Source organism: Amia ocellicauda, chromosome 9 (assembly GCF_036373705.1).
Source record: "Amia ocellicauda isolate fAmiCal2 chromosome 9, fAmiCal2.hap1, whole genome shotgun sequence".
NCBI classification, from domain to species: Eukaryota; Metazoa; Chordata; class Actinopteri; order Amiiformes; family Amiidae; genus Amia; species Amia ocellicauda.
The window spans coordinates 12,869,428-12,891,114 of NC_089858.1; the positions used below are offsets into that span (position 1 = coordinate 12,869,428).

General features: G+C 46.6%; 4 protein-coding genes across 4 annotated transcripts; all 4 read right to left on the minus strand.

Moving 5' to 3' along the window:
- Positions 1-973: 973 nt before the first annotated feature.
- Positions 974-3,993, minus strand: LOC136758649 (tubulin beta chain). The gene is made up of 4 exons (XM_066713199.1): positions 3,836-3,993; positions 2,946-3,054; positions 2,419-2,529; positions 974-2,147 (listed from the first exon to the last, which is right to left on the minus strand). The coding sequence occupies exons 1-4, from the start codon at positions 3,890-3,892 to the stop codon at positions 1,084-1,086; spliced, it is 1,341 nt and encodes a 446-aa protein (XP_066569296.1). The 5' UTR covers positions 3,893-3,993; the 3' UTR covers positions 974-1,083.
- A 1,289-nt stretch (positions 3,994-5,282) lies between these two features.
- On the minus strand, positions 5,283-8,139 carry LOC136758648 (tubulin beta-4B chain). Its single transcript, XM_066713198.1, has 4 exons — positions 7,986-8,139; positions 6,968-7,076; positions 6,735-6,845; positions 5,283-6,515 (listed from the first exon to the last, which is right to left on the minus strand). The coding sequence occupies exons 1-4, from the start codon at positions 8,040-8,042 to the stop codon at positions 5,452-5,454; spliced, it is 1,341 nt and encodes a 446-aa protein (XP_066569295.1). The 5' UTR covers positions 8,043-8,139; the 3' UTR covers positions 5,283-5,451.
- Positions 8,140-10,603: 2,464 nt separating this feature from the next.
- On the minus strand, positions 10,604-15,950 carry LOC136758652 (tubulin beta-4B chain). Its single transcript, XM_066713202.1, has 4 exons — positions 15,791-15,950; positions 12,634-12,742; positions 12,103-12,213; positions 10,604-11,827 (listed from the first exon to the last, which is right to left on the minus strand). The coding sequence occupies exons 1-4, from the start codon at positions 15,845-15,847 to the stop codon at positions 10,767-10,769; spliced, it is 1,338 nt and encodes a 445-aa protein (XP_066569299.1). The 5' UTR covers positions 15,848-15,950; the 3' UTR covers positions 10,604-10,766.
- A 1,822-nt stretch (positions 15,951-17,772) lies between these two features.
- Positions 17,773-21,339, minus strand: LOC136758651 (tubulin beta-4B chain). Its single transcript, XM_066713201.1, has 4 exons — positions 21,185-21,339; positions 19,483-19,591; positions 19,216-19,326; positions 17,773-18,989 (listed from the first exon to the last, which is right to left on the minus strand). The coding sequence occupies exons 1-4, from the start codon at positions 21,239-21,241 to the stop codon at positions 17,926-17,928; spliced, it is 1,341 nt and encodes a 446-aa protein (XP_066569298.1). The 5' UTR covers positions 21,242-21,339; the 3' UTR covers positions 17,773-17,925.
- Between the last annotated feature and the right edge of the window lie 348 nt (positions 21,340-21,687).

Sequence of the window (21,687 nt, forward strand, 5' to 3'; positions counted from 1 at the left end):
CTTCAGAGAGATGGGCAAAGAAATCACAAAACATTAATGGCGATTCAAAAGATCAGGCCCCTTCACATTCAAAGCAGGGCCAGATTAAGTTTCCAAGCAGCAGCCTTTTAAATCTCCTACCTTAAGGCTGAAGTGCTCTGGAATATTCTATGACATGAAAAAAACATGGAATTTAAATATTAAACTTGCTTAAAAATAAATACAGAAGCCAGCCCTAACTATCTTGGTTATTAATGGACACCAAACGAGCAAGATGGGTCGAATGGCCTCCTCTCATTTGTAAACTTATGTTCTTAATGAGTAAGTGTAAACATTAATGGTGTATTATTGCACCAGTGATTGTTAAAGCACACAAAGTCACACTGCAAAAAAAAAAGCCATCTGCTAAACAACCCAAGAATAATAGTCTTCCATTTTAATGAGTCTCACCCATGTGGGACTCTCCCAATGGTGGGAGATTTGAGCAAGCACACCGAGCAGCTCAGTCCTATCTGCAGCCAGGACAACTACCGAGGCTTCCAAACTGCCCGTCATCTCCATAGCACTGGAACAGATGCAACAGGAAGAGGCACACCCGCCCTGATCCATGCACAGCTCTGTACATCCCCCTGCCATCCCAATTCTACCCCACCCAACCACATGTTGACTTAACAATGGTGCTACCGAGATCACAAAATAAACCCGGGCACACCCAAAGTTGATCTAAACAATTGCATAGAACATTACAGCAAATTTTCCTCCAATCTGCTGCATGCTAGTGTGCATCTAGTGCCATGTTCCGTGTTCTGTCCTAAGATGCATTGTTACCAGTGCGGAACAAATTGTGGCGATTGAATGGAAAAGATGCAAACTTAATGCACTACCTACCTCCCTGAAGCTCTGTGGTGCTGCAACAGGGAGCTGAATACACTGCTAGGGGGCTGACTTAAAATAACCCCTAATTGTAGGCTATTCAAAATCACCACAAAGCAAATTTAGATCTTAAGATCAAGTGCATTTATTGATTTCTCCAGTACAGTTAAAACAAAAACAGAACAATAACAGAGAAATGACAAAGAATGAGACAGGTGGAGAAGTGCAAGCTTATGCGGCCTCTTCATCTCCCTCCTCCTCCTCGAACTCGCCCTCCTCCTCGGCCGTGGCGTCCTGGTACTGCTGGTACTCGGACACCAGGTCGTTCATGTTGCTCTCGGCCTCGGTGAACTCCATCTCGTCCATGCCCTCCCCGGTGTACCAGTGCAGGAAGGCCTTGCGGCGGAACATGGCGGTGAACTGCTCGGAGATGCGCTTGAACAGCTCCTGGATGGCCGTGCTGTTGCCGATGAAGGTGGCGGCCATCTTCAGGCCACGTGGAGGGATGTCGCACACGGCGGTCTTCACGTTGTTGGGGATCCATTCCACGAAGTAGCTGCTGTTCTTGTTCTGCACGTTCAGCATCTGCTCGTCCACCTCCTTCATGGACATGCGCCCACGGAACACCGCCGCCACCGTCAGGTAGCGCCCGTGGCGCGGGTCGCAGGCGGCCATCATGTTCTTGGAATCGAACATCTGCTGGGTGAGCTCAGGCACCGTGAGGGCGCGGTACTGCTGGCTGCCTCTGCTGGTGAGGGGGGCGAAGCCGGGCATGAAGAAATGCAGGCGGGGGAAGGGCACCATGTTGACGGCCAGCTTGCGCAGGTCGGCGTTCAGCTGCCCGGGGAAGCGCAGGCAGGTGGTGACGCCGCTCATGGTGGCAGAGACCAGGTGGTTGAGGTCTCCGTACGTGGGCGTGGTCAGCTTGAGCGTGCGGAAGCAGATATCGTACAGAGCCTCATTGTCAATGCAGTAGGTCTCGTCTGTGTTCTCCACCAGCTGGTGCACAGACAGGGTGGCGTTGTAGGGCTCGACTACAGTGTCCGACACCTTGGGCGAGGGCACCACGCTGAACGTGTTCATGATGCGGTCGGGGTACTCCTCGCGGATCTTGCTGATCAGCAGGGTGCCCATGCCGGAGCCAGTGCCGCCTCCCAGGGAGTGCGTGAGCTGGAAGCCCTGCAGACAGTCGCAGCTCTCCGCCTCCTTCCTCACCACATCCATGACGGAGTCCACCAGCTCCGCCCCCTCAGTGTAGTGGCCCTTGGCCCAGTTGTTTCCGGCACCACTCTGGCCTGTTGACAAAACCAGGGCATCAATTATTTCTCTCAGGCAGCATTTTAAGTGAACGGACACACAGCAGAGCAAACTTAAATCTTTTGAATATGCAAAGAATCCAGACTATGCTGCAATGAGGTTACATCATTCTTAAAGAATCACTACAGTATTAGTAGTACACAGATAATACATTTATATTCTACACAAAATTCAAATTTTGACTAAATAAAACACTTCAGCAGAGGGAGTCTCTATAATACCGCCCTTAGGAGGTTTAAAAACACTCACCAAACACAAAGTTGTCGGGTCTGAAGATCTGCCCAAAGGGTCCCGACCGCACAGAGTCCATGGTGCCAGGCTCCAGGTCCACAAGGATGGCACGGGGCACATACTTGCCACCTGGAAATGGATAGAGAATCAAAAATGAGTAAAGAATGATTTCCACTGAACAGTGCCTGCTCCTTCAGGGCTCAAACACAAGTATGGAATACCAACCTCCAAACTCCGCCTGGAGTAACCAGGGACACTTAAAAACAATACATTTTCTAAGAAGGAAAATTGTTCTTTTCAAATGGAATGGCAAATTGCATCACTGCTGTCAATACCCTGCAACATTATTTGGAACATCAACCTTCACTATCTGAATCACATCTGTGTAAATCCTGCAACAGTTTCAAATGTTAATCACCATCATAACGTTTTTCTTATCCATAGAACACAACTAGGCCCCGCTGCCCCCAAAAACAGATATCTTGAAATAGGTTTCTTCATCGGTAATACATGCATGGTAGAGTAATATCCCTGGACTCGAATACCTGAGGCTTCATTGTAGTACACATTGATCCTCTCCAGCTGCAGGTCGCTGTCTCCATGGTAGCTCCCAGTGGGGTCGATGCCGTGCTCGTCGCTGATCACCTCCCAGAACTGAGAGAGAGAGAGAGAGAGAGAGAGAGAGAGAAAGAGAAAGAGAAAAAGAGAAAGAGATGCCACTGTCAAAGGCAAAACCCAGGCCCGGACACTTCCATCCTCCACCGCTATCAACCCCAGCAGTGAAGTGAGGAACATGACTGGTCTAGACTAGGCAGTACCGATCTGTGCGGGGCGAGGCTCATCGCGATTATAACGATGCGAAGGTTTATACAGATATAACAAAAATACAAGCTCACATTGCTTATGTCTAGTAATCGGTTTGGTTATGCAAGGATTGACAGAAAAGTAACGATTACGCATAAATCTGGAAGATTGCACACACAAAAACTACACATCTTATAGACACGTTTCAGAAAGCTTAAGGATCTTCAGGAGACAATAGACCCAGGGTGGGTTATCGACGAAGCTCATCTATGCACCATGAAAAATGACGCACTTAATTACATTTGAAAGGGATGGGCCGGCGGGCGGCATTAAGATCTACTCTACACAGATCTGGTGCCACGTTGAAATTGCCATCTTAGTATCGTCGATGGGGTGGGGAAATAAATCATATTTGGTCCCTTAGATTAACATCGGACCCGACCAGCCCGACTACAGCTGAAGCCTCTGCCAAGGTGTCGCCAAAGGCCGGCACTGGACTTTGCATTTTTTTGGTTTTTATTTTTTGTTCCTTTCTGCCATACAGACAATTTCCGCATTGCACTGGGCAGGGAACATCCCTCAATGACACCATGCTTAAATCAAGGCTTTTGAATGGGTTTGTCATACAGACCTTGGCGCCGATTTGATTTCCGCACTGGCCGGCTTGCAGATGGACAATCTCTCTCATATTGATGCTGTGGAAAAATGCTCAGGAGCCGCAGTAAGACTGAAAGAGAAACAGGAATCTGCGCACTGTCTGCAGCCGCAGTCCGTATTTTATGCGCAATCCTCAAAAAAAAAAATACAGGACTTCAAAGACTCCGACCACACACCCGCCTCTTCCCTCGATCCCCGTGTCTGCGATTGGTACATCGGGCCGTCAATCACGCGTCTTCTTATCTGTGATTGGTGCATTTCATTCTTTACCACCCACTGCTGTTACGCCACAGACTTGACCGAAGACGCGCCCACCGATTGGCCGGTTTACTTGATTGATGTGTTGGCCTATTGTGTGTCTGCCCGTACAAGGCAAATGGAGGAATCTAATTGGTGGAATAAAAATAATAAATGACTGCGCTCATTTTGGGGTGAGTTCACAAAAATGGCGCTTTGTGCATTTATAAATTAAGGCCACTTACAAGTTAGTTGTATCTTTATTAAAATTAATGTAGTTTTATAGAATTAATGAATGCGAGGAAACAATGTTTTACTTGTCTCTTTATTCTTCCGATGTAGTTTCGTCGGTGGTTCTCCATTGATATGAACTAATGTGTTTTGCCACAATGAGGTAATCCACTGCTGGTTAATGAATAATCCGTGATTTCATAGAATTGGGCGTGGATCAGCTTTTCAAACTGCGATGAAATCGACAATATTACCGTATACTGCAGTAAAATATATCGACATTACAATTAAAGACAATAGCTTTTAGAGGTCCCTGTAACAAACATTAAGGATCGCTAAAGCTAGTAATGAAACTTAATGCTACAAAAGGTCAATTAACTCAAAATACATGTACTTGTCCTTGATTTCTTATATTCAGTAGATTGGATTTGTGGCGTCACCCAGGCCAAGCATCCATAATCTTTAAAGTGCACCAGGGTAATCAGGCAGGGATGAAAATTGTCCTTTTAAAGCAAGGCAGGATCTGCAATGACTCACGTAGATATTATCAGGGGAAGGAAAAGAAGGAACTTTGCCAGGGGTAAAGTTCCATGTATTGGGGTGTCTAAAGGAAAAAGTAATTGTGACAGTTCAGACTCCTGACCTCACTACATCTGTAAAATACGTTTTCACTAGGACCTCAATATTCTCAACATCAATATCCCACCAATAAGGCCTTCACTGCACTTGTAGATTTAGTCTCTAATATTAGAGATGTACTAGAACTCCAAGTCTGTATAACAGTTATTGCCAACCTTCTCCATTAACTATGGTGTACTGGAAAAAGTAACATTCCGGTAATGTAGCCTTACAGGCTTGTATAATGAACCTACTCATCCCATTACCCATGACTGTAATGGATTTGTAGTCTCCAACAATATTAAAGATGGAAAACATTTGGAATGAAGAGAGACTTGACCAAAAAAAGGCAGTTTTATTTGCACATTGTCTTCTGTACAGACCGAACAAAAAAATAAAAAATAAAAGTGACAGCAAAAGAAATTCTGAACATTGAAAATAAGTTTTGAATGTCAGTGAGTTTGTACAGCTTGGATTTTTTTTTTTTTTAAATTTACAAAAAGCTTAGGCCAATTCCTCCTCTCCCTCCTCCTCCTCGAACTCGCCCTCCTCCTCGGCCGTGGCATCCTGGTACTGCTGGTACTCGGACACCAGGTCATTCATGTTGCTCTCGGCCTCGGTGAACTCCATCTCGTCCATGCCCTCCCCGGTGTACCAGTGCAGGAAGGCCTTGCGGCGGAACATGGCGGTGAACTGCTCGGAGATGCGCTTGAACAGCTCCTGGATGGCCGTGCTGTTGCCGATGAAGGTGGCGGCCATCTTCAGGCCACGTGGAGGGATGTCGCACACGGCGGTCTTCACGTTGTTGGGGATCCATTCCACGAAGTAGCTGCTGTTCTTGTTCTGCACGTTCAGCATCTGCTCGTCCACCTCCTTCATGGACATGCGCCCACGGAACACCGCCGCCACTGTCAGGTAGCGCCCGTGGCGCGGGTCGCAGGCGGCCATCATGTTCTTGGAATCGAACATCTGCTGGGTTAGCTCAGGCACCGTGAGGGCGCGGTACTGCTGGCTGCCTCTGCTGGTGAGGGGGGCGAAGCCGGGCATGAAGAAATGCAGGCGGGGGAAGGGCACCATGTTGACGGCCAGCTTGCGCAGGTCGGCGTTCAGCTGCCCGGGGAAGCGCAGGCAGGTGGTGACGCCGCTCATGGTGGCAGAGACCAGGTGGTTGAGGTCTCCGTACGTGGGCGTGGTCAGCTTGAGCGTGCGGAAGCAGATATCGTACAGCGCCTCATTGTCAATGCAGTAGGTCTCGTCTGTGTTCTCCACCAGCTGGTGCACAGACAGGGTGGCGTTGTAGGGCTCGACTACAGTGTCCGACACCTTGGGCGAGGGCACCACGCTGAACGTGTTCATGATGCGGTCGGGGTACTCCTCGCGGATCTTGCTGATCAGCAGGGTGCCCATGCCGGAGCCAGTGCCGCCTCCCAGGGAGTGCGTGAGCTGGAAGCCCTGCAGACAGTCGCAGCTCTCCGCCTCCTTCCTCACCACATCCAGGACGGAGTCCACCAGCTCCGCCCCCTCAGTGTAGTGGCCCTTGGCCCAGTTGTTTCCGGCACCACTCTGGCCTGTTAAATTCAAGTCAAGATATTGATCATTTTGTTGAGGAGCAAGAAATGCACACAATAAAATAACATATTAAACTTGTACTGTTAAATCACATCAACTTCAGGGGGGCTAAGTGGTCACTAATTTAATCTCATTTAACAGTTGGTCTACAAGTTACATGCCTTGTAGTACAAATATTGACATATTGAATATCAGACCTATATTTTATGAGCACTTACCAAACACAAAGTTGTCGGGTCTAAAGATCTGCCCGAAGGGTCCCGACCGCACAGAGTCCATGGTGCCAGGCTCCAGGTCCACAAGAACGGCACGAGGCACATACTTGCCACCTGGAAACAGACAATGAAAAATTAGATTTAACAAACTCATGGATATTTTAAATATCCAAGATTTACAGCACAATTAAAAGTTAATGCAGGATCAGGATTTAAGAGAATACGCGGTCCCTCACCGGAGGCTTCATTGTAGTACACGTTGATCCTCTCCAGCTGCAGGTCGCTGTCTCCATGGTAGCTCCCAGTGGGGTCGATGCCGTGCTCGTCGCTGATCACCTCCCAGAACTGAGAGAGAGAGAGAGAGAGAGAGAGAGAGAAACCACAAAAACTAAAGTTGAAATTCTAAAAATCAGCAAAACTTGGGACAGTGATGCAATTTTTTATGCACGAATTATGTACATGCTGCAACACCAGAAGGAGGGGGGAAAAGCAGGCCAACGGTAAAACGCCCGAAAGATTATTTGTGGATGATCTTTAAGTGCTCGTAGACTAAACTATTTCTAACCGTAGTAAATTAAAGGCGGTAAAGTTTGAAACGAGCATTGGCAGTGGACTGTTGGAAAGTGCAAGAGAGCACAGACTGCCTGTATGCGAGGAAATACGAACCAAGGATACAAGAGGGTCAAACGTAACCCCATTGTCCACACCGACCCTCTACATCCTGGTACACTGCGGTGTGTAAATCAGCCATATTGTAAGGGGGAAGGGCGGAGGAACTCAGCCATGGCAGACAAATCCCGCTCTTCCCAGCAGGCCGCCATTACCGCGCCCGGCTCTCCGGAAGCGCGCGCCGAGCCCAGGCCGGCAACCGACACCGCGATTTCAAACCACGAGGCATGAAAACCGATCATTTCCATTTTTTTTTTATTACATATTTTACTACCAACATATCAGAAGCGAATCGTCGGATAAAGCAGGAAAGCGATAATTCCCCCCCGGTTTATCCCGCTTCCTCGCCCCTGCAATGCACCCGGAACACCGCCACGAGCAGAAGTTCACTGAATTAGTTAGATTGAACACTCCATTGTAACGGATTCGTTAGATTTAATTGGCCAAGAAATTCGCTTTTAAAAGTTTTTTTTTTTTTTTTTAAACTCACTTCCCCTGCTGTTACCTGCTCACTGATACCTTTCAGGCGTTACTTTAAATTAAAAGCCATGTTGACCGGGTTTTATTCGCCGATTCAATACTGACCTTAGCGCCGATTTGATTGCCGCACTGTCCAGCCTGCAGATGCACGATCTCCCTCATGTTTGAATCGTATTGAAGTTAACAAACAGCACAAACACAGTGCAAACTTCTACCCTTGAATGTAACTTACAGTCCGCTGCTGCTCTTTTATACCAACTCAGAGAACGCCTCTGTCATTGGCTACTCTGAGAAGAGTACCGCCCTGAAAAGGAGGGGAAAGCCCATCTTTCGCCACTCTGATTGGTTGCAATTTCCGTCTGTCAAAACGCCGACGGTGAACCCACCTGTCCTCTGATATCGCGATTCCGATTGGCCTCTTCACCTGTCTCTCTCAGCGCGACACAAATAATGTGTTGCAATTGGTATATTTGAATGATTGATATGAATGTTTCTCCGAAGATTAAGGCGGGATTTTTTTTTTTTACATATCCATCAAATTGTACATATTACAGTCATGCGTATTCATTGGACAGTCATGGTTAATGTTTATGCCGTTTTTTCAGTGTAAGAAGTGCACAAGGTGAATTTCTAGTCCACGTGTCCAGATCCTGCTCCCCATTTCTATGATCACGGAAATAATAATGAATATGGTTTTAATAAGTTCTGAAACGTGGAGTGTGGAAAGAAAGTGCCTACTTAAATTTGTCTCAGAGAGGAATATAACACACTAAAGAGGTTACAAGTTTCACAGGAAGTGTTTGAAAAATAAAAGACAACTACAAATAATATATTGATGGCTCCATACAAACCCCTTGATAGTCCAGGCATTTACAGTTATATATATATATATATATATATATATATATATATATATATATATATATATATATATATATATATATATATATATATATATAATGCTTACCAAAACTTCCATTAGATTTTTATTTTGAAGTTTTAGGAGAGGAATACCCATTCTGAACGTTTTCTGCAGGCAAAATTGTGACATGCTGACTAAACCATAAAAAATAACATATATATAAAAAAATCATACAACATGCAAATCTACTAAAACTACTTTAAGTGAATCACTGTGGCATAAACTACCAAAATTAATGCTGTTGTACATCTTACCATATGAAGTATTAATTTAAAAATAGTTTAAAGTGGCTTCTAATGATAAATCAAACCATGACACGGTTGATTTATCCTTTGTGATTTGGTCTGACCCCTAGATCCCAGACCAGGGCTTTTCACAACAGTGTAACTTCAGGCCTAGCCTCACTAGGATCCCTTCTACAAAATCAACAGCTGAAAAAATGCCTTAATCCATCTGAAATAGCCACAGAAGCTTTTATGATTCCCCCCCTGCCCGCAGCAAAAACCCATAAAATAACTAAGGCCTTAACCTTGCATCCTCATGTTTTGATTCTTGGGTTGTCAGGGCCACAGTGTGTGTACTGATCAAGGTGCGACTTCCTCTGCTGAGGACAGAATCAGGGGAGGGGGGGCTGCCAGATGAGTTCATCCCCTGAGGTGTTTGCGATTTGCTATAACCTGTCCATGTTGCCATGACACAAACTCAGACAATCATGCTGAGGGTTGTTTTCAGTCTTGTGCAACATCCTTTTGGCATTGAAATGGTCTACAAATGCTCTTCAAATAACACTTAATTGGCTTAATTTTTTTTTTTCCCCCCTCACTGCATTTTCAGCATAACTTTGCTGTACTATGACTCATCACAACAGTGCTTTTGTGAATTCCTACACTGTGGAAAATTAAGTTAAGTAAACTCTTCCCTCTCGTCCACCCCAGTGTGACAGGAGTGGGATGTTGGTTTGTATGGTACTAGTGGAATGGATCTGTACAAGAACAAGGGGGGTAAAAAAACAAAAACAAAAAAAAACACGCCCAGTGAGACAGCATCCTGCATCACATACCATAGCAACTACCCATAAAGAGTTAACAAGGGCCCCATTACACTGGCCAAGGTCTCGGAGGAAACAAAAGACAGCAAGATTAAAAAACACTTCAGTGTTGAGACAAAAAGGTTCCATTTGTGTGCTTCTTCATACCAGCAGTGAATGGTTGGGTTGATTAAGCATGTTGCCTGGTGTACACATGCACAGCCAACCTGCATTAAGGCACTCTGGGTCAAATTGTAACCAACCGCATTATACAAAGTGGGGGACAAGCCCATGATTAGTATACAGCTCCATACTACACGTTTAATAACCATTGCAATTAACTTTGCAGCTGCGGACTTTATTATGCGGACTGCCTCAATTGCAACAAACCCCAAAATAACTGCTGCCTGCTATAGATTAGTCCCATTTAGTCCTACTCCTGCCCGATTATGAACTAGTCTTCAGCCAAGAGAGAAAGAAAACACCCACGAACACCTTAGTAGGAATCCAGGAATTATCCCAAGAGTGCCATTAACTAGTATGCAGCTCCATATAAGTTTGCTGCAATTGACCCCCAGTGACAAAGCCAGGTTTGCCCATGTCTCCAGAGCCAGAGTGTTTCCTCCTACACTGGGTATCAGGTTTGTATAATTAACCTCCTCTTACCATTACCAAAGACTGCACTGGAATTGCAGTCTCATTCAACAATATTAAAGATCTATGAATGACTAAATACAATGTCACTATGGAAGAGACCTGGAATGAGAGAGAGACTTAACCAAAAAGGTGGTTTTATTTGCAGGTGCCTTCTGTACAGAATGACGAGTGAAAAAGGGAATAGCAGAAGTGACAGCAAAACAAAGAACAAATTCTGAACATTGAAAATAAATGTTGCACGTCAGTCAGTTTGTACAGCTTGGAACAATTTACAGAAAGCTTAGGCCAATTCCTCTCCCTCCTCCTCCTCAAACTCTCCCTCCTCCTCAGCCGTGGCATCCTGGTACTGCTGGTACTCGGACACCAGGTCGTTCATGTTGCTCTCGGCCTCGGTGAACTCCATCTCGTCCATGCCCTCCCCGGTGTACCAGTGCAGGAAGGCCTTGCGGCGGAACATGGCGGTGAACTGCTCGGAGATGCGCTTGAACAGCTCCTGGATGGCCGTGCTGTTGCCGATGAAGGTGGCGGCCATCTTCAGGCCGCGTGGAGGGATGTCGCACACGGCGGTCTTCACGTTGTTGGGGATCCATTCCACGAAGTAGCTGCTGTTCTTGTTCTGCACGTTCAGCATCTGCTCGTCCACCTCCTTCATGGACATGCGCCCACGGAACACCGCCGCCACCGTCAGGTAGCGCCCGTGGCGCGGGTCGCAGGCGGCCATCATGTTCTTGGAATCGAACATCTGCTGGGTGAGCTCAGGCACCGTGAGGGCGCGGTACTGCTGGCTGCCTCTGCTGGTGAGGGGGGCGAAGCCGGGCATGAAGAAATGCAGGCGGGGGAAGGGCACCATGTTGACGGCCAGCTTGCGCAGGTCGGCGTTCAGCTGCCCGGGGAAGCGCAGGCAGGTGGTGACGCCGCTCATGGTGGCAGAGACCAGGTGGTTGAGGTCTCCGTACGTGGGCGTGGTCAGCTTGAGCGTGCGGAAGCAGATATCGTACAGAGCCTCATTGTCAATGCAGTAGGTCTCGTCTGTGTTCTCCACCAGCTGGTGCACAGACAGGGTGGCGTTGTAGGGCTCGACTACAGTGTCCGACACCTTGGGCGAGGGCACCACGCTGAACGTGTTCATGATGCGGTCGGGGTACTCCTCGCGGATCTTGCTGATCAGCAGGGTGCCCATGCCGGAGCCAGTGCCGCCTCCCAGGGAGTGCGTGAGCTGGAAGCCCTGCAGACAGTCGCAGCTCTCCGCCTCCTTCCTCACCACATCCATGACGGAGTCCACCAGCTCCGCCCCCTCAGTGTAGTGGCCCTTGGCCCAGTTGTTTCCGGCACCACTCTGGCCTGTTGACAAAACCAGGGCATCAAGAATTACTACAGTATTACAGGATTGGTAGGACAGAATATACATTTACACTACACACAAATTTGGAACTAAAAACTGCTGTAGAGGTCGTCAATGCAATGAGGTTACATCATTCTTAAAGAATCACTACAGTATTAGTAGTACACAGATAATACATTTATATTCTACACAAAATTCAAATTTTGACTAAATAAAACACTTCAGCAGAGGGAGTCTCTATAATACCGCCCTTGGGAGGTTTAAAAGCACTTACCAAACACAAAGTTGTCGGGTCTGAAGATCTGCCCGAAGGGTCCTGACCGCACAGAGTCCATGGTGCCAGGCTCTAGGTCCACAAGGATGGCACGGGGCACATACTTGCCACCTGGAAAATGAATAGAGAACCAAAATTTGTAAAGAAAGATTTGTACAGTGCCTGCTCCTTCTGAGCTCTAAAACAAGTATGAAATACCAACCTCCAAACTCAGCCTGGAGTAACCAGGTACACTTAAACAATATATTCTCCAAGAAGGACACATTTAAATTAACAAAAGGAGTGGTAAGTTGCAGGGCAGATGGTGATGCAACGTGTGAAACATCAGGCTTCAATATCTGAACAGATCAGTAGAAATCCTGCAGTAGTTCCTAATGTTATCATGGAGCACTTGCACAGGCTGCGCCAACACCTACAGTGGAGGAGTAAACTAAAAATAACTGCATCATCCATCTGAACCACCCCAAGCTCCCAAGTTTTTCAGCAATATCTGCATGATAAAATATTCCTGCTATGCAAGCTGTCCCTCACCAGAGGCTTCATTGTAGTACACGTTGATCCTCTCCAGCTGCAGGTCGCTGTCTCCATGGTAGCTCCCAGTGGGGTCGATGCCGTGCTCGTCGCTGATCACCTCCCAGAACTGAGAGAGAGAGAGAGAGAGAGAGAGAGAGAGAGAGAGCACGTTATTGAGAGAAAATAGCTCTTTAGATATACGGTAGAGACGCGCACAAAAAAAGTGAAAGTCTAATCTGCAAAATGTTGGACAATGATTGTCAGTTGGAAAGTACAATATACATGAAGGCATTCTCAGTTGCCATGGAAACCAGGGAACACCAGTACTGAACGCACATGACAGCGCAGCACAAGTGAACCAACAGGGAACCCCCGACCGCCTGTATGCAGGCCAGCCTCACCCAGCAGCAGAGGGACGAGGTGGCACAGGTGAAGCGAGCCGAGTCACCGTCAGGGAAAGACTAAGCAGGAGAACGACAGACCCAGTTAAAGGCCATGAAGCAGGACATGCAATAGGACATGCAGCTCAGGGACAAGACTCAACAAGGAGATCCAGAGCCCGAGAAGAGAAAACTATCCCAGACGTGACTGTCCTAATCAACAGCAATGGGAAGTAATTGAACCCCCAGTGACTGTTCCTAGACCAAAGAGTCTGGAGGAACACAGTTCAGCCTGCAGCTGCACTACCCACACAGCCTGCATTGTGATCTACACAGGTACTAGTGACCCAGGCACCCTGCTACAGCAGCACACTGCCGGAGTGGTGAGGACGGCAGAGCCATGTATCAAATTAGCCAACTACCACATGGTTAATGCTGCACCAAGCATGGTGCATTTGAATAAAAGAGGGATTAAGGCATTGCCAAGACTAAAGGATGCTGCCCTGGGCCACAGCCCAATCAGGCCCCCCACCCACACTGCCAGCAAAGTCCAGCACAGCACAGCCTCAAGCAAAGATCCCTTCCCCCTCCTGCAAGATTTAATTCATGGCGATTTGAAATTGAAATTTTATTTATACATTTTAAAAAAAGAAGAGAAATTGAGCACCAAATTTGAGGGATCCATGCTAGAAAAACAGTTTTGAATGCTAACCCAATTACCGGTATCCAATGCAAAAAGACAAATCTGCTGTGAATTTGACTGCATGACCCAGCCCATTGTGCTGTACAAGAGTTAAATGTGTAGACTGAGTGGACCTCCTACAAGACTGCACTAAAATGGGAAAAACACCCAGTAGAAACCCTGCATTCAGTATTCTGTAAAATCATATTACAAGTACAAAGAAACTTCAACAATGGTTGCAGGGCAGCATTAGGTCTAGAATATGCATCGTCATAGAAACAGGCTGACACAGGCAGACCTGGCTGCCCCGAGTGGACCAGCACTGTGGTCACTGAGCCAGGAGAGGTCTCTCTCCTGCCAAGCAATACATACACCCACATTAGGGACATTTCCATTTTCACACACAAAACAAATTCAAGTCAGTCAATGAGCTGACGTCACAGGCATTGTTTCGATTAGATGCGTTTCACAAACCCTGCAGTAATCGATTTCATTCAGTAACAGATCTTACGAAAAAACTGCCAATCATATTGGTTACAGCTTTATTATTCATCATAGATTTACATTGATCAATGCAAATTTAATAAACCATTGACAACGCGTCAGTCTAGAATTATGCATAAGGCGTTGGCTATGCGGTTCACGGCTTCATTGTGCAAGACGTTGGCTTTTGCCACCGCCAACAACGGGCAGCAGTATTTTTAGTGACATTTTTTTATTTGATCATGTCCCTCTTGATCTCCACATCGTCTCTTGGTTCCGCAGTACCCGTTCACAGCTGCGCTGGGCTGCGGCGATTTTGCCGATTTCTGCGGGTGGGGCTCAGTGACGTCACGCAGCAGCACTCGAATCTCTGCTCAAAACTGCGCTTCTCGAACGCGACCACAGCCGCCGCAGCTGGAGGCGCACAATGTGCAACTGCACACCAGCACATGCCGTCTCAACACACTACAATACGCATTTTATTTTTTAAACACACACACTATAAGTTAAGTGTCCCAGACAGTAGGGCGTCCACACCAAGAATATATAAAATTTGGTACACCAAAGATACCAGGGCGATATCATAAATGCGACGAAAAATGAAGTGTGGAGTGATGGACAATCAATACGTCCATTCGCGAACCAGGAAAAGGAGGAGCCATCACGACTGGAACTTTCTAAAATGGCGGACAATCCTCCCCCCCCCCCTCAACACACAAAAGCTCAAAGGCCAGTACATCAAGATGGAAAAAATATATATATATACACATTGCAGACATCCTGATGAATTGTCTTGTATTTTATTAAACACCGAATTAACATGTAATTAGGTCAGGTAGTAGCCCATCACATTTTTATTGTTTCTCATGCAATGTTTTATTGCTTTGGAAACACTGCGAATCTGTTACTTATGCCAAATAAAGCACCTTAAATAGAAACTGCGGTGCCACTGCGTCACAGGCAAAGCCCAGGCTCGGACACTTCCATCCTCCACCGCTATAAACCCCACAGTGAAGGGAGGAACATGACTGGTCTGGAGACAACAGCGCCGATCTGTGCGGGGCGAGGCTCGCCGCTATTATGACGATGCAAAGGTTTATACATTAAAAAAAAGATACAAGCCCACATCACTCATGTCTAGTAATCAGTTTGGTTATACAAGGATTTGACAAACGTAAACATGATTAAACACACATCTCGAAGATTGTACGTTTCAGAAAGCTTAAGGATCTTCAGGAGACAATAGACCCAGGGTGGGTTATCGACGAAGCTCATCTATGCACCATGAAAAATGACGCACTTAATTACATTTGAAAGGGATGGGCCGGCGGGCGGCATTAAGATCTACTCTACACAGATCTGGTGCCACGTTGAAATTGCCATCTTAGTATCGTCGATGGGGTGGGGAAATCATATTTGGTCCCTTAGATTAACATCGGACCCGACCAGCCTGACTACAGCTGAAGCGTCTGCCAAGGTGTCGCCAGAGGCCGGCACTGGACTTTGCTTTTTGTTTGTTCCTTTCTGCCATATTGCTGCGTGCAGCCAATTTCCGCATTGCACCGCGCAGGGAACACCCCTCCATCACACCGCGCTTCCATCGAGGCTATTCAATGGCTCTCATACAGACCTTGGCGCCGATTTGATTTCCGCACTGGCCGGCTTGCAGATGGACAATCTCCCTCATGTTGAAGCGGTGTTGAAAATTCTCGGGTGACGCAGTAAAAAAAAATCAGAGACAGAAAAACACACGTTGTCTCAGCAGCTGCAGTCTGTGTTTTATGCGCCAATCTTAACAAAAAAATCCCCAGGACCTCACTCAGACCCCGCCCACACGGCCGCCCCTTCCCCGATTCCCGAGGCTGCGATTGGTGCTTCGGGCCGGCTCATCGGTCACGCGTAGGCCCCGCCCTACCGTGCCGTCTCTTATTTCTGATTGGCTCATTTCATTCTTTCTCTACTGCCACACCTGCTTTGCCGCAGAGATGACAAAGACGCGCACACCGATTGGTCTGTTTAAATGATTGATGTGTCATTGGATTGCGCGTTTGCCTGCACAAGGCCAAATGGAGGAATGTTATTGGTGGAATAATAATTAAAAAAAAATTAAGCAGTCTGCGCTCATTTTGGCACAGTCCCCGAAAATGGCGCTCGTTGCAGTGCGTTTATAAATGATCATAACGCCACTGATAATGTACCTGCAGCTTTATTAAAAAGACCATATTTATAGTTTCATAGAATAATTAAAGAAAGCGGGGAAGCATGCCTCTAATGTTCTGCTTCTGTCTTTTAAATAATTCTACCGAGAGTTAATAGTCTCGTCTATATGGTTCTCCATTGTCATGAATTTATGTACTTTGCCACATAATTACGTATCCCACTCCTGGTTTATTTATAATCCGTGCTTTCACAGAATTGGGCGTGTAACAAGAAGCCTTTCAAATTGAGATAATGAGATTGAAAACAATCTTATTACAGTATAGTGCAGTAAAATCTATATCGGCATTACCATGGAAATCAGTGGCTTTTAATGGTCCATGTAGAAAAATCAGCTTCAAGATAGCTAATGCAGGTAAGGAAACTTAATGCTACAAAGGTCAGATAACTCAAAATACACTACTTGTCCTGATTTCTTAACTACTGTAGATAGGACTTGTATGGAGAGTCACCCAGGACAAGCAATCTGAATCCTTAAGTGCACCAGTTTAAAACTCTCAGGGTCCAGTGCAGTCAGTGGTGGGCAACCCATAGCCCACCACCCGTGCATCCTCTTACCACCCACAACTGCCCCCAAAAATATATATATTTATGACCACTGTTTATTTTGTATTAGGATTATTCACTTAATACATTTGTTATGTCTTTACTGCATTATATTGCTTTTTAAATTAAAATGTAGCATTTGTGGCTCTAATTAAGGTAAAAGGGTTCTTGCAGCCCTGCAGTTATTTGACAGCTGGACTTGCAGCCCTATGATCAATGTAGGTTGCTCACCACACCACTATAGATGAACATTGTCCTTCTAAAGCAGAGCAGTATCTGCAATGTCTCACATAGAGATTATCAGGAAAAACAATGCATTACCAAGGATAAAGTCCCGTTGAGGTGACCTGTAATCCTGACAGATCAGACTCCTAACGACGACATAAATCTGCCAAATTAATTTTCACCTATAACCTCAGCCTGAGCTCAATACTCCTTCATTTCTTACCTTCAATATCCCACCAATTGTTTTTAAAAAAGGTTTTCCAATGTATAACATTTTTAGACAATCTACAAATAGAGATGTTCTGGAATCCCAAGTCTGCAAAACAATTATTGCCAACCCTCACTATTAACTATGGTGTAATGGGAAAATCTATAAGATTTATTGTCCAGGTAGAATTAAACCACAGGGTTGTGAATGTCAACCTCACATGTACTTAAATGCTATTAAAATAAACATTTAGTCTAAAGTCCAATACTTTGGTAATGTAGCCTAACAGGCTTGTATAATTTGCCTACCCTTACCATTACCCATGACTGCACTGGAATTGTAGTCTCATTCAACAATTATAGATCAGTGAAGTACTAAATACAAGTCACTAAAAAGATCTGGAATGAATAGTAAGATTTCATGAAAAAGGTGCTTTTATTTGAAGGTGTCTTCTGTACAGAGTGAGAAGTGAAAACAGGAATAGCAGAAATAACAGCAAAACAAATTTTGAACATTGAAAATTTTCCACATCGGTGAGTTTGTACAGCTTGGAAGAATGTACAGAATGCTTAGGCCAATTCCTCCTCTCCCTCCTCCTCCTCGAACTCGCCCTCCTCCTCGGCCGTGGCGTCCTGGTACTGCTGGTACTCGGACACCAGGTCGTTCATGTTGCTCTCGGCCTCGGTGAACTCCATCTCGTCCATGCCCTCCCCGGTGTACCAGTGCAGGAAGGCCTTGCGGCGGAACATGGCGGTGAACTGCTCGGAGATGCGCTTGAACAGCTCCTGGATGGCCGTGCTGTTGCCGATGAAGGTGGCGGCCATCTTCAGGCCGCGTGGAGGGATGTCGCACACGGCGGTCTTCACATTGTTGGGGATCCATTCCACAAAGTAGCTGCTGTTCTTGTTCTGCACGTTCAGCATCTGCTCGTCCACCTCCTTCATGGACATGCGCCCACGGAACACCGCTGCCACCGTCAGGTAGCGCCCGTGGCGCGGGTCGCAGGCGGCCATCATGTTCTTGGCGTCGAACATCTGCTGGGTGAGCTCAGGCACCGTGAGGGCGCGGTACTGCTGGCTGCCTCTGCTGGTGAGGGGGGCGAAGCCGGGCATGAAGAAATGCAGGCGGGGGAAGGGCACCATGTTGACGGCCAGCTTGCGCAGGTCGGCGTTCAGCTGCCCGGGGAAGCGCAGGCAGGTGGTGACGCCGCTCATGGTGGCAGAGACCAGGTGGTTGAGGTCTCCGTACGTGGGCGTGGTCAGCTTGAGCGTGCGGAAGCAGATATCGTACAGAGCCTCATTGTCAATGCAGTAGGTCTCGTCTGTGTTCTCCACCAGCTGGTGCACAGACAGGGTGGCGTTGTAGGGCTCGACTACAGTGTCCGACACCTTGGGCGAGGGCACCACGCTGAACGTGTTCATGATGCGGTCGGGGTACTCCTCGCGGATCTTGCTGATCAGCAGGGTGCCCATGCCGGAGCCAGTGCCGCCTCCCAGGGAGTGCGTGAGCTGGAAGCCCTGCAGACAGTCGCAGCTCTCCGCCTCCTTCCTCACCACATCCAGGACGGAGTCCACCAGCTCCGCCCCCTCAGTGTAGTGGCCCTTGGCCCAGTTGTTTCCGGCACCACTCTGGCCTGTTAAATTCAAGTCAAGATATTGATCATTTTGTTGAGGAGCAAGAAATGCATACAATAAAATAACCGATATTAAACTTGTTGCGTTAAATCAAATCAACTTCAGGGGGGCTAAATGGTCACTAATTTAATCTCATTTAACAGTTGGTCTACAAGTTACATGCCTTGATTTGTAGTACAAATATTGACATATTGAATATCAGACCTATATTTTATGAGCACTTACCAAACACAAAGTTGTCGGGTCTGAAGATCTGCCCGAAGGGTCCCGACCGCACAGAGTCCATGGTGCCAGGCTCCAGGTCCACAAGAACGGCACGGGGCACATACTTGCCACCTGGAAATAGACACAGAATGAAGATTAGATTGGTTCTTTACACTTGATTTAAGCAAATTGCCAATGTTTACTGTTGGACAGCACAGTTAAACATGAAGGCAGTCAGGTTAACTAATTAGTAACCATGAATATACTGTTTTGAAAGCTCTCTCTCACCTGTGGCTTCATTGTAGTACACATTGATCCTCTCCAGCTGCAGGTCACTGTCTCCATGGTAGGTCCCAGTGGGGTCTATGCCGTGCTCGTCGCTGATCACCTCCCAGAACTGAGAGAGAGAGAGAGACAGAGTTACACAGATAAGTCAAACAAATGTGAGATCTTGAAAACTTTAGTGTTTTATATGAATGATATAGAATCAAAATAGGTATTAGTAGGTTGAAAAAGACCAAGTAATTAAACAAAGTGGAGATGAGAGAAATAAAAATGAAGGCACACTAAGTCTCCTTCAGTTCTTCTCCTTTACCTTCAGAAAACAGGAATACTGATGCAATATTCATAATATGAATATAATTTACAGTTTGCTAACATTTACTAATTATTCTTAATGTTTTCATGTAAATTAAATTAAATTCCAGTGGAGTGAAAGAAGCAGGTGTCAGTTGGAAAGCGCAAGATAAGTGAAGCGTTCCTCGGTTGCCATGGAGACCAGGGAACGCCAGTAGCGTTCTAAATCGAGCGGCGCACAGGCGCGCGAGCACGCAGGAGCAGCACCGACAGGGGGAAACACGAAGCAAGCAGACCAGAGCGTCAAACATAACCCAATTACCCACACCGACTACCCTACAGCCTGGCACACTGCGGTGTGTGAAACACGGCCACATGAAGGGAATTAGCCATGGCAGACAGATCCTTGTGGTGGAAGAATCGGACTTAGACAGCACAGTCCTGAGCGTCGCCATTTACCACAACAGAAATGTGCCGATTCAGGGCAGGGAGGCGACACTGACACTTCGAGCACATGCTGCACAACATACAAGTCTAATATATAAGAATATAATAATCTTTCGGAGGCCTTGTCCCGGCAGTCCCTTACAAAAGCCACCTAGCCGAAGAACTCCACATAGCGTCATATTTATGTATTATCGTACGGCGTTTCGAGATAGCTTGAATTACACGCATGTAGAACTAGGCAGAATAAATGTCTGAATACAAATCGATTCGTATTCGCGTCCTCCCAGTATGCGGCAGTGGTATTTGCAGGTCCCAGTTCAAACCAGCACTGCGCAGCCGCACTCACGCGCTGCTTCGCGCGCCCGGGCCCTGGAGGCGCGCGCCACAATGCCGACACTTTGAATTTCAGCCGCGGCAGCGACACCAGTCCAAGCACACGGGTGGATGTAGCTCGTTTGATGACGGGGTCCACTTCGCATTTTTACTACCCACATAGGTCGGATACAGCAGACAGCTGAGCAGGAGAATTGCCCTCCCCTGTTTAACCCGCTCCCTTGCCCCCGCAATGCGGCCATGCCAGGTGGAGACCAATCACATTACTCTCCCCACAGCTACTGAACACCCAAGCAAAATATCGACATCAAGACAATTATATGTTGAATTAAACATGTCAGATTTAACACTCCATTGCTAGAGATTCATTACATTCGATGTACATTTTCCAAGAAATTAGCTTTTAAAAAATGTACAAATATTTCATTAATTGTGATTGTCTGTACTGTATACTTTAATGTGTTCGGAATTTAAAAGTACTTTTATATTTCTTTGCCTCACTTCCACCCCCGTGTTACCTGTTCACTGGTTTGTTGGCTTTAGAAGTTGAGGCTTGATTTAAAACGCGTATTATACGTTGCTTTAATTTAAAAGCTATGTTGCGTGTTTTTTTATTCGCCGATTCAATACTGACCTTAGCTCCGATTTGATTGCCGCACTGTCCAGCCTGCAGATGCACGATCTCCCTCATGTTTGAATCGTATTGAAGTGTAACTTATGCCAAAAATACAGTGCAAACTTCTGCCCTTGTACATAACTTACAGTCCGCTGCTGCTCTTTTTATACACTCAGAGAACGCCTCTGTCATTGGCTACTTTGTGACGAGTACCGCCCTGAAAAGGAGGGACATGCCCCTCCTTCGCCACTCTGATTGGTTACAATTTCCGTCTTTCAAAACCCCGACGGTGAACCCACCTGTGCGCAAGTATCGCTCTACCGACTGACAGCGGCGGGATGTTCTTTGACACATTCAAGAGTTTTGCCTCCTGCTTCTTTGCAGGTGGTAGATATCACAGGCATGTTTATGTATTGGACACAGACATGGTTAATGTTATCTGTTATCTGTTAATGTTAAGGTTACGCCGTTTTTCCAGTGTCAAAAGCACACAAGGTGAATTTCTGCCCCACTGTTCTAAC